The sequence below is a fragment of the Phacochoerus africanus genome, chromosome 1 (genome assembly GCF_016906955.1).
Source record: "Phacochoerus africanus isolate WHEZ1 chromosome 1, ROS_Pafr_v1, whole genome shotgun sequence".
NCBI lineage: Eukaryota > Metazoa > Chordata > Mammalia > Artiodactyla > Suidae > Phacochoerus > Phacochoerus africanus.
Window position 1 is genome coordinate 232,290,675 of NC_062544.1, and position 15,518 is coordinate 232,306,192.

Sequence of the window (15,518 nt, forward strand, 5' to 3'; positions counted from 1 at the left end):
CTTTGCAAGTGATGACTCCAGGCCTTGCACGACGTCCTTCCTTTTCCCCAGTGAATCGGTGGTGCTTCCCCTCTGTTGTATAGATGCCGGCCTCCAGCCTCCAGCTGCTGGTCTCCAGAACACTTAGGATTCATACAGTAGTTTAGCAGGCAGCATGGTCCCACTGCTTCACATTAATGCCAAACGCCAAACTTGGAACAGAGTTACTTGATATTCCCCATCCCTCCCCCCACCGCACTGTATAAACAAAAAACATGTCATTCAGTTTCCAGCTTACTCCTAGTTCTCTATCGCTTTATAATTTGCTTGAGATTTTACATAGGTGCAAACATTTCCATACGATTAGCCAAAGACTACAGAGTGCAAACAAAAATTTCCATGACTCAGGCAGAGTAGCATCTGGCTTGATAAGAGAATGACGGGGATTAAACAAATTGGATCCTAAACAACCAGACCAGTTCAGGTGCTCCTTTTTGTTCATAGTGTTCCATCACTTTTTTCCTCTGCAGCAGTTTTAATGGCAGGAACTAGAGTAACAATGATAACAAGGGAATGACTTCAGCATGGCTTTGAGGGGGCACTGGGAGAAAGCTCATCTGACGGAATTAAATAAATACATTCCCGACATTTGTGGGGAAAAGACTGTCAGAATTACAACACTATGATATATCCTTTTTAAAAAGGCTTTAACGAATTAACCATTTTAATCTAAGATCTGGGAACTAACCTAATTTGGGGATAAGAACCTGTATCTTCAATGTGGCTGTGGGACATTTTTCCTTTTCCTGATCTCATTATAGTTATCCAAGCAAATAAAAACTTAAAAAGGATGTCTTACAGTATTTTTTTTCTTTCACTCAGCTTCTTACAGCTGCAGCTTCAGTTACTATAATATACTCTACACACTTCAAAATTACATAGGAAAATACCCAGAATAACTAAATAAATAAAAGGCTAAAGAAAACTGGAACAGTACTGCGTCTCCATCTGAGACTAAATCATCCACTTCCAGCATCACAGAGAAGGGCTAGGACAATTTTTTTTCAAAAGATTTATATACAGGTTTGAATCCAGAAATTAAGGTTAAAAGCATAAATATCGATAATTCCAACTAGATTCAGAATGGTTTCAGAAAGATATGATACAACAATTTAGAATAAAACAAAGCAGAAGAGCATCAATATTTTGGTTTGCTTGAGATATACATAAGGTGCAACAACTTTTTCTCTTGAGGATGCTTGTGGGACAAATGTTAGTGTAGATGGTGTTTGCTGGCAGATTAAGGTACACACCATAGCAATATGATTTTCCAAAATAAAAAAGAATGAGATAAATGAAATGGAAATGATAAATGCGGGGTGGGGGGGGGGCACACACTACATGTTGGTCTGAAATATTTGTGCTAACAAATGTTGTTACCTGAAAATACCAACACCCCTCTCCAGCGGATTCAGGGCATGAGAAAAGCACTATCATTGAAATCAAGACTTCACTCAGAGAAACGACAAGGCAAGTGTCTAAAGGACTATAAAGCTTTGCAGGATTTCTGCTACTCTCAGTGCCTAACTGCTTAAAAATTAAGCATTTCTACAAAAGGTTTTTTTTTTGTTTTTTTTTTTAAAGTATCTGAAAACAGTCTTATCCAGTAGGTTGCCCCCCTCCCCCACCCCTGCCTAAGGGAAAAGCCACTGAGGTTTAGGAAAAGCAGATCAAGTAAGATATATTAATCACATAGAAAAAAGTAATCTTTTGTTTTGCTTCTTTTTAAAAAAGGTCCCATGAATATACAGCAATCTCTTAAGGAACTCTAGTGAAATGTAATCGGAGGACTGAAGGAGGGTGCCTGGCAAAAATAGATCTATTCTAACGTGTTCTAGAGAATAACAAGTTAGTACCATTGTCAAGGTGCATGTTCTGCACCAAACAATTTCTGTTGTTGATTTTTCTTTCTTTTTTCTTTCTTTCTTTTTTTTTTGGATTTTAGCTAATTACCATTTTTAAATCACTGCTAGCAAGTGGTCCAGAAACTCCAACAGCCACCAACACTGGGACCCAGCAATGTTCAAACATTCACTTTGTGTATTGAAATTTAGAAAATGTTAATAAAACAGCATCATAGTAAAAATATTCTGCTAAAATCTGGGGCTGCTCACCTGGTTTATTTCTATGTCAAGGGGGCTAAGCTTTGAACCTCTGATTAAACTCCCTTACTAATTCCTTCTTCCTCCATGTCCACAGTGGATATGCATTTTTGAGGACACCATTCCAACGCCCTGAGGCCCTCTTTACCTGCTTTGGAAAAAAACCCCAAATCTCTATATTTTCTTTCAATTCTGTTAGTATGTTGTACATATTTTCCAGCACCGAAACTGAAGTAATATCTACAACCATGAAAATCTACGCCTAGTCAGTACTAAGGGTCACTTTTTGTATGGCTATTAGGTCAGATTACGATTAGAAAAAAAAATCATCATTACAATTCAGTCAAGTATAAATAAGAAAGCTAGATAAAACCTTGTAAACTGTCACCATTTAGAGATCTAACTCAAAAGCGTCAAACTCGGAACTAACACTATCAAAATTCCGCCGGTTTGAAAACCAATACAAATTATTGCTGGAATCCAATAATTAAAATTTGGTAGTTTGTGCTGTGATGCAAGAGTGGGGAAATACTTTGTGCTATGGAACAAATACCCTGTAAAATCTGTAGCCTCTGACTAATTCTGATTTATCACTTCGTATCTGTTGCTAAGAAACAAGACACTGTGAACGTCAGGTGGTGGAGTCAATATGTTGAATGTTCTAAGCCAGTTAATCCACTTGGTACTGGCATATGTATGGTTGGTTTTATGTTCAAAAGCAACAAAACACAAAAAGGAAACAGGAAACTTGCAGGTGGATCTATGACTGAGAGTCCCACTCTGGTCAGGCATACCTCCTTCATCATTTACTCAATACCTCCTTAACAACACAAACTCGAAATGGCTCTAAAAACCTGCAGTGCCCATTAGGCTGTGCATAGCAATTGCTACCCGTCCAGTCTGTCTGGGATGAATGTAAAAGGTCTGTAGCTCAAAGTCCACATGAAGTGAGTGTCTTCAGTGTGTTCAGAATAGTGAAGTAATACTAAGGTCACTTCTGAATAAGATTTTTCTTTTTTTGTTTGTTTGTTTGTATGAACGATCCATTGGTCACCTAGACCCCGTGTAAAAAGAATCCTCAAGGCGTGAAAACATGAGTAATCTGTAATCTGCAGGACTCTTCCCCTGTCTGGGAAAATATTTGCCACAATTTGCCCCAAGCAAATTCTTCTTGGTCACTCAAGGCTAAGAAAAGAACTCAGCTTGTAAGAATTGTAATTTTTTTTTCCCCTCTCTCTCTCTCTCTTTTTGCCAGCAAACTACCACTCTGGTGGCAAATATAAAAGTGCAGAATATATGGACCACGAGGCCGAGCATACACCGCTAACAATGGTACATCTGCCTGCCCGTGCTGCTTGGGAGTCGCTGGAACAGGCTTTTTAATATTATTCTACAATATAAATGTAGGTATAACCTATTATATAAACCATCTTAGAACTTAAATCTCCATGTACAAAAAAGACTAAGAATATCTAATAATAACTAGTGCAGTGCGTCAGTTTTTGTTTTTTTTTGTTTGTTTTGAAAGAATAACTAGGTAATATACGAAACTAGTTTCACACTCTCTGGTTGGTAAAAGAGATGCTGGATGAGCTACAGTAAAGGCAGCCTTTTACCAAGTTACCACCTATTACCATCAAAAGCCTTCAATAGAAAGCAAAGCTCTAGGATTATCCCGTTTCTGCTCATTATCAGACAAAGAACATCACCCTCAAAGACTCAGGGCTCTGAAAGAACAAACTGGCCCAGGATGCCAACTTCTGCGTCAAGTGAATCTGGGCCGTGTGGGGCAACAAGCACTTGTTTGCAGTCTGTATTTTCCACCACATGGACTCACTAGCATCCTTCTGTAAAGACAAGGCTAGGGTAGTAGGTAAAGCACAATGTTTTACAATTAAAGGGCGCTTCACTGGTCAGCACAGGAAATAAGTACAGGAGCCTGTGGCATCTCTTTTGGCTGTCCATCATGGGTGAGCGGAGTTGACCTCTGACCTCTGTAAAACAAACGGAAAAAACAAAAGAAAGAAAGCACTTATTCAGAGTATGTTGTCGGAAACAGGATAGGATGATGCATGGCCGACAAAAGCTTTCCACTCTATCTTGTTTAATAGCCACTGCTAACTTATTACTTACATCATTTCATTAAAATTATTCTTAGAACTTCTTTATTTTTTTTTTCTTTAGGATTTCTTATCTCAGTTCCTTTCACCCAGCTCAACAATATACTCTGCCCCCCAATCACCTCCATTTTGTAGAGATAAAACCTGAAGCACCAACAGATTCAGGGAAATTCATGGGAAACCTGCAGTCCATGGCTATGGTTCTAGGACAACAATCTTGCTCTGGATCTACTGATATTAGAAAATGAGGAGTTCCCATCATGGCTCAGCAGTAATGAACCTGACTAGGATCCATGAGGATGTGGGTTTGATCCCTGGCCTGCTCAGTGGGTTAAGGATCTGGTGTTGCCACGAGCTGTGGTGTAGACTGCAGATGCGGCTGAGATCTACCTTTGTCATGGCTATGGCATTGCAGTGGCTGTAGTGTAAAGGCCGGCAGCTGCAGCTCTGATTCAACCCCCCTAGCCTGGGAATTTCCATATGCAGCAGGTGAAGCCCTAAAAAGCAAAGCAAAAAAAAAAAAAAAAGAAAAAAAGAAAGAAAGAAAGAAAGAAAATGAATGTTCCTTTCCTTCATTTGCCCAAGGGGAAGATTCTCCTATAACTAATTGATAACCTTTAGGCTGATTTCTTGAGCGGGATGATAGTAAGCCCAATTTCAAAACTTAAGCCTAATGAAAGCAATGGCCTCTACATAGAGAGGTGACTGTGACTCTGGAAAACAAATGAAAACAGTGAAACCCTCCTAATGAAAGAAAAGCCTCACAGGCCCATGGATGGAGAATGAACAGGGAGAAGGCAGTACCCACTGGATTTTAGTGAGAAAATACAGTCAACTGGGGCCCAAATCAACATACATAGAGAGAAAACACTAGACTAAAAAAATTCATGGAAATTCTCATTCATTTGGATTGGACCAACACCAAACAGGCTTATTTTTCATTCAGCTCTTTATTTAATGAGCAGGTAAAAAAACCATACAATTTACTTCATGGTTATAAGAAAACTTCTTAGTAGTTTCTATAGAACTTCTCATCCTAAAAAGATAGGATGGGACACCTCCTTGACACTTCCTAATAGGCCTAATTACCAAGCCTCAACAATGCACACTCACTGCTCTGGTCTACACTGGTCTGCAGTGCATGAAATATGGGTACAGCAGCACTGTCCTCACTGGTTTGATCATTTCAATATAGTATCTTCTTCAGACTATGTGATTCAAACTGTATCTGTCCCCTAACTATATCCAAGTTTCTTTCACTTGATGCACGAAGAAGGAAATTAATATAGATAAATTACAACATTTGGGGACTTTAAAATCCAATGATCACTTAGCTTAAGATATTGGGAATTTAGAAAAACAGAACATGTGCTATAATCAAACCTCTGGATTAATCTGTTTATTCATGTGGGGATATGCTGTTAGAGCCAACTGTTCAGTATGTTCAACTCTTTGTTTAAGGAAGACGAAATTAAAATGCTGTTTTTTTTTTACTTTGAAGGGTATGTAGCAATATTACAAAAGCAAAAAAATTGTAGGAAGTACTGGAAAACATAAAAAGGAAAATGCAAAGTGCAGTGCAAAAAAAAAAGAGCAAAAGGGAGAAAGAAATAGGGGTCAAATCCCAGCTTACTCAATGAAAAAAGGAGGTAGGAGCATGATGTGGCTGCAACCTGATGGTTCCGGCTCTCGGGGAAAGGTCACATGAGATTCCTCCTGACCTTCTATGACACACAGAGGCTCACCTAAGCAGTAAGCTAGAGTAAAGGCAAAGACATTGGAGTTCGAAGACTTGGCATCACATCTTAGCAGTAGTTAATTAACTGCCTGCACCATCATTAAAATGAAACTAAATGACACATCTGGCAGGACTGTTTTTTTTTTTTTTTGGTCATGTCCACTGCATGTGGAAGTCCCCAGGCTAGGAACTGAACCCATGCCACAGCAGTGACCTGAACCACATTCATGACAACACCAGATCCTTAATCAGCTAGGCTACTCGGAAACTCCACAGCAGGGCTGATTTTAACAGTAAGTTGGAGTTCCCGTTGTGGCTCAGTGGTAATGAACCCGACTAGGATCCATGAAGATGCGGGTTCAATCCCTGGCCCCACTCAGTGGGTTAAGGATCCAGCATTGCCGAGAGCTGTGGTGTAGGTCGCAGACGTGGCTGGATCCCAAGTTGCTGTGGCTGTGGCGTAGGCCGGCAGCTTCAGCTCCGATTTGACCCCTTGCCTGGGAACTTACATATACTTTGGGTGTGGCCCTAAAAAGAAAGAAAAAAAAAGAGTAAGTTTAATGACCTTTCCTCTTCATAAATCTCCTAATAAATAAACAGGCTCTCAACAAAGGTTTATTCCAATTTCCTACTTTCTGCATTTTATAGAACTGCCTTTCTTTGTTGCGTTTCTGAACCTAAGGTTAAGATTTCTTGTGGCTAGAATGAAGGTAATATATGTTTGCCCCAACTCTGTTGACCACCCTCTAAATTATGAATGGGGTGATGCCTAAAAGCAATAATTAATTGATGTGCAACCCAGGTACAGTTACATGAAACCTACAGGTGGAGGGAGGGCTGGTAGCCTGGCTTTAACAGGTAAGGGCTGAAGTTACAACTAATATTCTCCAAAGGGAACTGTCTTCTAGATGTTAAGAACACTAACTATATGTTAGGTTGATAGTAAAATTCTAATAAACAATATTACTCTTTCTAATAGAAGGTGCAAAATGTAACAGGAACTCAGGAAGCTGGGTACATGAAGAATAAAACCAGTACTTTGCTTTCAAAATGTAACAGAAGGAGTCCAATGCATTAACAAATTGCAGCCTAAGGTGGCAGCTGGTCTAAGAGAGGTGGGTACAGAGAGTGTGCAGGACTTCAGGAGGAAGACTGAGAGGAGAGGAAAAAGGAGAGATCTGAAGGAGGATGAACAAAGGCAACAAGAGGGCTAATCTGGACAGGAGGAAGTGATTCCCCATGACCACAGGGCAGGGAGGACGGAGGCTTGATGAAACTTTCTGCTGCTGCAGTTGGAAGTCAACGGGCAGGGGTGAGGGCAGCTAACAGAGCAGAGGTGTGACCAGTCAAGCTTGGAAAAGGATGCTAGGTCATTGTGTGGTAGCCCTTTCTGAACCCTGAATTATGACCCCCCTCTGAATTCTTACACGACCTCTTATTTTCACAATTTATGGGGGCACTTAATAACACTCAGGCATATACTTAATTCTTTTTGCATGCGTTATGAGTTTGTCCTCTGTACTCGGCTGTAAAACTCCACGACTAGAGGAGTGTCTGTGCAATGTCTCCCTCAGAGACCTGAGCAGATTTTAACAGTGTCTGTCAGTGTTCACTTGCTATTAGGCACTTGCAGTGTACACGTGAAAAGGAATTTGACTTCTTGGAAATATCTAGAGGCTATTTATGAGGAAGCACTAGAACTGTAACATGACAGGTAAAGAACAAGAGGCAAACAAAGCTTCCGTCAGTGCCTCCTAAACCTGGGTGTATAGAAGCAGAAAGGCGCCTGACAGGCGGGTAGAAGAACTGGGCTCGATTTCAAGCTCTTTTGGATGAAAGATTGAAAATCCAAGAAAGGAGCTCATCTGTGGGTAATCCACTTTGAATAAAAATATGAAATACCAGAATTTACAAGAAGCTTTTTTACCTTCCCAAAGGATCCATTAAGGAGCAGAACACCCAATTATCTACTTAGAACTTAATATCCTTTCTGCGGGGCTTTACAGAGTGCAAAAGGCTTTCCTATCTGTGATACTGTCTGATCCATACAACTTTGTGATTCTTTGGGGATATCATTATGCTCAACAGGAGAGAAGAAAACTGAGGCCTAGAAAAATAAATTAATTTGTAGCAGACACAGAGAGCTGAAGCAAAATCCAGGCCTTCTGTCTGCCGTGAGTCAGATGCAGAGATGCTCTTTTTCCCAAACCACACTGTTTTCTTTCGTGAGTACCACCACTGCCATCCTCAGTGGGGGTGTTACCATGTGCCAGCACTAGGACGTTAGATTTATTCTATACAACATCTCTATGAAATGAGAACCACTTACAGCCATGCTATAGAAGAAAAAACAGGGTAGAGAAGTGAACAATTTTGTTCAAAGCCTTTCAGCTTGCAGGTGACAGAGGTAGGACTCAAACTCAGGTCTGAGACCTGGCTCTAAGCCTCATGCATAATGATTAGATGATGCTTCTCTGCTCTCTCAGGCTTTCTATAATAGACACGAAGCTTAGCCACAGAATGCTATCTTCAAAGTAAAATACATGGTGGGCTAAATTCACTGCTATTTCCCCACACAGCGAAATAGTATATATGTTTTTGTAACACCTCATAAACAAAAGTGCTCTTGAACCAAGTCTCATGAACCCCAATGCACTGTGTAAAGTACCACAAAGCACACCAGAAAGGACAATTTGGGTTTCCATGTTGCTGTCTCCATCCATGTTCTGGGAAAAGGGCTGAAGTCAAATGGGATCCCCAGAACCCCAGGGCAGCGAGGTTTTCCACTGCTAACCTGTGCACATTTTCCATGGCAGCCACCTCAGCCAGGGCCGCGAGGCTGAAGAAGGCAGACACAGCTGGCATCTCCGGGGTGCTGCTGCGCGTCTCCGCGGCCTCCCGGTTGTGCGAGCATTCATCATTGCAGCCTGCCTCGGTCACTTTAGGGAGACTCCTCTGCAGTTGTTCCTTTGGTTTGTCATCTGGAACGCAAGGGAAATTTATCACGAGAGGATCACTTTGTTCTCTCCAGAGGAGGGACAGAGAGAAAGCCCAGTGCCGGAAAATGTGAAATGAGCTAACAGGCTTTACTATTCACTTCTGACATCCACTGAATATTAAGGCTTTTATAAAATCTCTCCTTCCATGGGAATAAAACTCTTTTATTAAGCTCAAGTGCAACCATGGGCAGCACTGTGCCCTGAAACTGAGCACAGAGGAGCTGTGCTTTCCCAAGGTCGAAGAACAGGTCAGTCTTGGAGTGAAAAGGAAAAATGGGCCTTGGCCAAAGGAAAACCTGAGGGACTTCAGCAGGGGGGTCTGGGGATGCTGTAGAATGGCCCTTAAAATCTCAACTGACCAAACACTTCCAATGAAACCGAGGCTTCCCCAACGATGGCACCTTGGACAGTCAGTATGCAGTCTTACCAACACTTAGGATGGTCTACTAATACCGGTGAGACTAACCAATCCCAGTGAGATCCTAAACTCTTATTTTTGTCCTGAGGGCTTACTGAAAGGAAGACAAAGAGCCCTCTGGTATTCTGAGGAGGTCGCTGAAATGCTAACCCAATGTGTTTATTGGAAATGAGGAGATTTTCTTTATTATGGAGGAAGAGGAGGAGGAGAGGAGAAAAAGGAGGAGGGGGAGGAAGAATCTTCATCATGTTAAAATGTTTTAAAAAAACGTTAGAAAGTAATTGATAAAGGCTGTAACTGTCATATACTAGAACATGAAGGTGCTGTGTGTTTTTCTACATAAAAGTGAGTATTTTCTAAAATCTTTCACTCTTCTTACAAGCAAAAATGAGGCTATAAAAATTTATACAATATGAAAATCACAGAATAGAATCCAGAGTGGAAAGGGAAGGAGAGAGGAGACTGCTGAACCCTCAGGAAAACTAGATTCTAGTCCTCATCCTACTTAGCAGTAGTTCAATGTGTTAGGAAATGAACTTCCACCTCTTTAAGCTTCACTTCCTGTATGACAGTAAAATTGGCGGTCTTTAATGTGCTTTAAGGTGTAACAATCTACATATGCAAAACCAAGTGCACAAAATTCACGAACTGACTTCCAATTCTATCTCAGCATACAATGAGTCTCTATGAATAACTAGATTAACCTAAAACAAATATTTATAAATATTACTCTCAAAAACCATTCTTTTTTTTTTTCCTATTTATAGAAGTCTTTATGGACTTTGACCTTTTTCTGGACTAGATTAGGGTGAGGGGAGGGCACGCCTCCTTTAGGGCTGACAGAATGAGCTGCTGGAGGTGCTGAAAGGCAGAAAGGCAACAACTAAGCCCACTAATGCTTAGTAGGTGTAGCACCCCAAGATGTGAGGTTGGTGCTCAGTGTCAACTCTCTGACAGTATCCCTTAACCGGGGCCCCTCCAGCAATTCCACAGAGGCTAGCATGGACAGCAAACAGACCACAGGACACGACTGAAAATGGAAAAATTCCTTTAAATTTCTACTTGGTTAAGGATCAGCCAGAGAACCAAGAAATCCAGATGCACTCTTGACTCCCTTAGTGTCTAGGAAGTGCTGTCCGCTTTCTCAGGTTAAGTCATTGGTTTAAACACCTGATGGTCTGCTTTGCAAAGACTGAGTGATCCAGAAAGAAAGACAGACTCTTCCAGTATTTTTAAGAGTCTCAGATCTGTGGGAATTTATTTAATCAAGACTGTTTTTGTGCACGCTGAGATAGAGAAGGTAGCAGATAGTCCTAAAAACTACCTTTCTTTACTAGGAATTCCAGACACGCTCTTGGGAAAAGAGCTATGATTTTAAAACACAGACTAAAACATGTATGTTTAGGAGTCTGCAGAAAACCACTTTCCAAGGAGATTCAGAGACAGAAAATGTTACAATGGACCAAACCTAGAGAACAGAGCCATTTTTCAGTAAGGACCCACAGCTGGCTTCTGGTCATCTGCTGGCCAATGTGGCCGCGAGGGTCACCTGTTTGCTCTGGTTATCTCCATCTAAAGCTTCCTTGTCTTACCCAAAGTACCTCCTGCTGGTGATACCCGGCCATCTGCCGTCCTGACAAGGTGTGTGATCTTGGTTTTCCTTGCTTTTCTCTTTTGGCTGCCCACCAAAGGTTCTTGCATTGTTGTTGGCTCTGGAGTGTTGGGAATGGATGGGGCATTTTTAACCTTATAAGCAGGCTCTGTGGTGTTTTTGTCTTCTGAAAATATGGCTGAAATAGGACAAACCATACATACAGAGTTACATACAAAAACACAAGGCACCAACACTGCTCTTGGAAGGAAACATTTCTAAATATCTGACCTATATGAATGGAGAGCTAGAGTTTTCAAAGTATGGATGGAAAAAAGAAATAAACACTGACTGTAACTGTAACAAATCTTTCTTTAAATATTTGCTTTGATAAGCTAAGTACAGAGGACTAGGATGCCCTACCTTTTAAAAGAAAACTAAACTAAGAGTCCACCGGAGTTTCTACATGTTTGGATCTTGCAGGTTGGTGGGGAAGACAACATATGCAAATCTGAATAAATTGTGTCCCAACAGACCACAATCTCTACATGTGGTCAGGGTCCCTCGCTGAGAGCCTTCTGACCAGCTAGTCTGGAGAGGATAATAGAAGAAGTTTCTCTTCTGCGGACACCGAGATTAAGTATGTGCTTCTTAAATTTATAGTTATCATCGAGACTCCTGCTTCTTTTTTTTTTTTTTGGTCTTTTTGTCTTTTTAGGGCCGCACCCATGGCATATGGAGGTTCCCAGGCTAGGGGCTGAATCGGAGCTGTAGCTGCCGGCCTACTCCACAGCCACAGCAATGCAAGATCCAAGTCTCAACTGTGATCTACACCATAGCTCACAGCAATGTCAGATCCTTAACCTACCGAGCAAAGCCAGGAATCTAACCTGCATCCTCATGGATGCTAGTCAGATTTGTTTCCCCTGAACCATGATGGGAACTCCTAGGGACTCACGTGCAGCAGAGCTCCCAGAAAAGTTAGTTTTAGGTACCCTGATTCTAACTGTAATACCAGCTAATTATTTAATAACACACGCTTGTATCCTATTAGTCACTGTATGAAGGGTCCAAGTAAGGTAAAATCTTGCCATCAAAGGTTTTGTTCCTAGTTCAGACAGGTCAGGAATGCAGTATCTCTTCTTACACATTCATTTCCTTAGGAGTTCATCCATCCCCTATCCCCTTAATTTAAATTAAGACAAGAATACACAGATAACAGTACAGGAAGTGTTTAGGAGTATATACTTTTAGTCAAGTTTCCTGCTTGGGGCTGTTTTTATTCCAGTGACCTAAGGGCTTTGGGGCATGGAAAAGAGGCATCTTTCCTTTTTTAACTATCCAGTCTCTTAAGATGGACAAAGAAATCGTCTTTGACAAGGAAAAGGGGAGTGTGGTTCAGGAAATCAAGGTGTGACATGACAAACTTTGTGCAAACTAAACCTGGAGGCTACCTGGATGGCGGTGCTCCTCAGAAGGCGGATGTGAAGGGAGACATTGGAAGTGTGTTCCTATAGATGACAATATATTAACGTAGGAAGACAAAAACGCTAAAATAAGAGGAAAAGAACAGAACTAGGATAACTTAGGGTGTGAAAAAAGCACTTATTGACTTAAACACTTACATAGGGTTTCATTAAAAAAATTTTAGGAGTTCCCATCGTGGCGCAGTGGTTAACGAATCCGACTAGGAACCATGAGGTTGCGGGTTCGGTCCCTGCCCTTGCTCAGTGGGTTAAAAAAAAAAAACGATCCGGTGTTGCTGTGAGCTGTGGTGTAGGTTGCAGACGTGGCTCGGATCCTGTGTTACTGTGGCTCTGGCATAGGCTGGTGGCTACAGCTCCAATTAGATCCCTAGCCTGGGAACCTCCATATGCCGTGGGAGCAGCCCAAGAAACGCCAAAAAGACAAAAAAAAAAAGTTTTTTTAATCTAGCTCCCTAATGGGTTCAGGCACAGCCTTGAGAAGGGAGGCCATAAATTAATAAGATCTTTGTCCCTAGCATTTGATTTCGGGCTTCCCATTCCAAAGTAAGTGGGAAATAATTGCAATTACATCAAGACAAAGGATATAAAGCAGAAATCATAGCATGATTTGTGGCCTGGCCTCACAACAGATGCATGTGTGTGGACAAGCTTAAGGTAATAGTTACAAACAATTTGGCAATGCTCCTAAACACCCTTTCAAGCAAGTAATTAAAAATTGGGAAAAAGGCTGCTTTTAAAATGTAAATCTATATCTAGGTAAAACAGTGTTAGTGCATTTATGCTTTGACAGTTAGCTTAACAGGCCAGTGGTAGTACACATGTATTTTAAACTTCAATAAAAGCTACAATAAAAATAAAAGATAACTTGGTTAGAGACACTCCAAAGGAGTTTCATGACTCTGTTGTTAGCCCTGAAATTCAAAGCCTCCCATATAAAGAAGCCAAAAATCTGAGTTTACAATGAACATTAAACAACCTCTACTAGATATTAACAAGCTTCAAAATTCCTAGTTTCTTATCCAAACCCATCAGTTGTCCCTTCTAATTACAGGGGAAAACTGTGATTTTTCCAGTATAATCACTGCATTATAGATGGACCTTCCAGAAAAAACATTAACCTCTTCCCAGAAAAAAACAGAACTTTTGGAGGTAAGGCGAAGTCAAAGAAGTTCAGCTGACCCTTGAAAAACACAAGTTTGAACTGTGTAAGTGGATATTTTCTGTGGATGCAGAAAGTACTGATATGAAGGGCCTGGAGGGACAGCTGTAAAATTACATGTGAATTTTTGACTGAGGGGGTAGTGGGGGAGGGACCACCCTTAACCTTCACTTTGTTCAAGGGTTTACTATAATTGTCTGGGACAGACAGTATATCTGAGTCCAACAACGTCAGCAAAGAGAAACTTTTTATCATCCTTTCCAGACTAGCTGGTCAAAAGGATCTCAGATAGAGACCCTGACCACATGTAGAAACTGGTCTATGGGACACAGTTTATTCAGATTTGCATATGCCATCCTACCCACCAACCTGCAAGATCCAAAACAAAGGCTTAGTGGTGCAAAAATTTAATAAACAGAAATCTCAATTAAATAGAGTCAGGAGACTAGAAGGGGGAGCTCTCATGTCCTGTGACTACAGCAGAGCCCAATAGGAAGAAGAAAGACTCCTCTTCTTTGCCGGCAAGGACTCAGCCAATGAAAAGCCATGGACTTGATTTACTAGGGCCCTCCCAACTTCCTTTCCCTGCCATAAACATGTTCTCCTTCTCTTGCCGTGTGGGGATTTGCAGGTGGCTATTCATGGTTGTAGACTCTGAATTTAAATTCTCTGCTGATCCAGAATAAACCCACCTTTGCTGGAGAAATAACTGGCAGTCTATTAGTTTCAGGTCAACTGTAGTGAGGGACAGGAGATGAAAAGAGCCAAGAGAGGGAAATAGCCTGAACTCATGTACCAAGACAGCAAGGCAGCTCCTTCCCCACCCCCCCACACCCGCCCCCCCTTCCCTGTCAAACTAATGGAAATGGGAGAAAAGAAAGGCTTTGTCCTCTAAAAACAAATTAGTCTTTTCTCTTTGGGCTTGTAATTGAACATACAAACTTACCCAAGCACCACAAAACAAGTCCACAGGGCTGGTTTTTATACTCCACAATAATCATAACACACTTGGAGCATATTATGTGAGAGTGATAATGTGAGCTCACTCCTGGAGTAACATTAGGAATGTGGCAATAAGAGACTGTCTTGTTTTCCAAACTCTGCTCCCAAAATGTAGAGTAAATTTTTTGGGAAAGCAACACTGCACTTAAATTATACCCCAGGAGGCCACTAAAGTGCTCCAGAGTCATGAATTCTCATGCCAACTACAGGAGTCAAACTTGCACTGAAATTATTATAGCCAAGTCTGGAATCTCACTGCCATGGGTTGGTCCCCCATGAGCTGAAAATGAAGTCAAATGCCAAATGGAACACAGGAATCAAATGAATGAGCCTTATCTGAGATCCTGGGGGACCTTGCTAAAGTTATAAAGCAACTATTTTAAACTTGGGAAAAGGGATCAAGTTAGCCTGTATGTGTGGATGATATTTCAAACTCTACTTAGAACCTTGTAATTAGATATATGTGTATTAGAAAAAAACTAATCTTATTGATAGCTGAGGTTCAGCTTCTTTTTTTTTCTTGTAAGACAGCATTTATAATTTCAGCAAATGAGAGCTATCCAGATATACCTGTAGAGTCAAAACTGTAGTGGCCAGTGCACTTTAGTGCTGGTTTCTTCCTTTCCCACTTATGTTGGTCAGGCTTCAATTCCTCATCCATGTATCTGGGGCTGATAAGGTCTCCTAAAATTCACTGGGGCTGTTGTCAAGATTAGTTTTGACAAAAAGTACACGACACCATAACTTGGTGGAAAGATAAAACAGTGGCTGTGGTAGGATATCTTGGTTTATCTGCAAATTTCACCTCTAATTCTCCCCTATAGGTAATCTTTTCCTAATGACCTGCAAAAGTTTCAGCAATG

General features: G+C 41.1%; 1 protein-coding gene across 1 annotated transcript in view; it reads right to left on the bottom strand.

The window, feature by feature from the left end:
* Positions 1-265: 265 nt before the first annotated feature.
* Positions 266-15,518, bottom strand: part of BBX (BBX high mobility group box domain containing) — a 145,655-nt gene continuing 130,402 nt past the window's right edge. The window contains exons 14-16 of the mRNA XM_047793060.1: positions 11,009-11,206; positions 8,794-8,980; positions 266-4,135 (exon numbers count right to left, since the gene is read on the bottom strand). Of these exons, the coding sequence (XP_047649016.1) occupies positions 4,048-4,135; positions 8,794-8,980; positions 11,009-11,206 (473 nt within the window). The 3' untranslated portion in view covers positions 266-4,047. The remainder of the gene's footprint in view (positions 4,136-8,793; positions 8,981-11,008; positions 11,207-15,518) is intronic.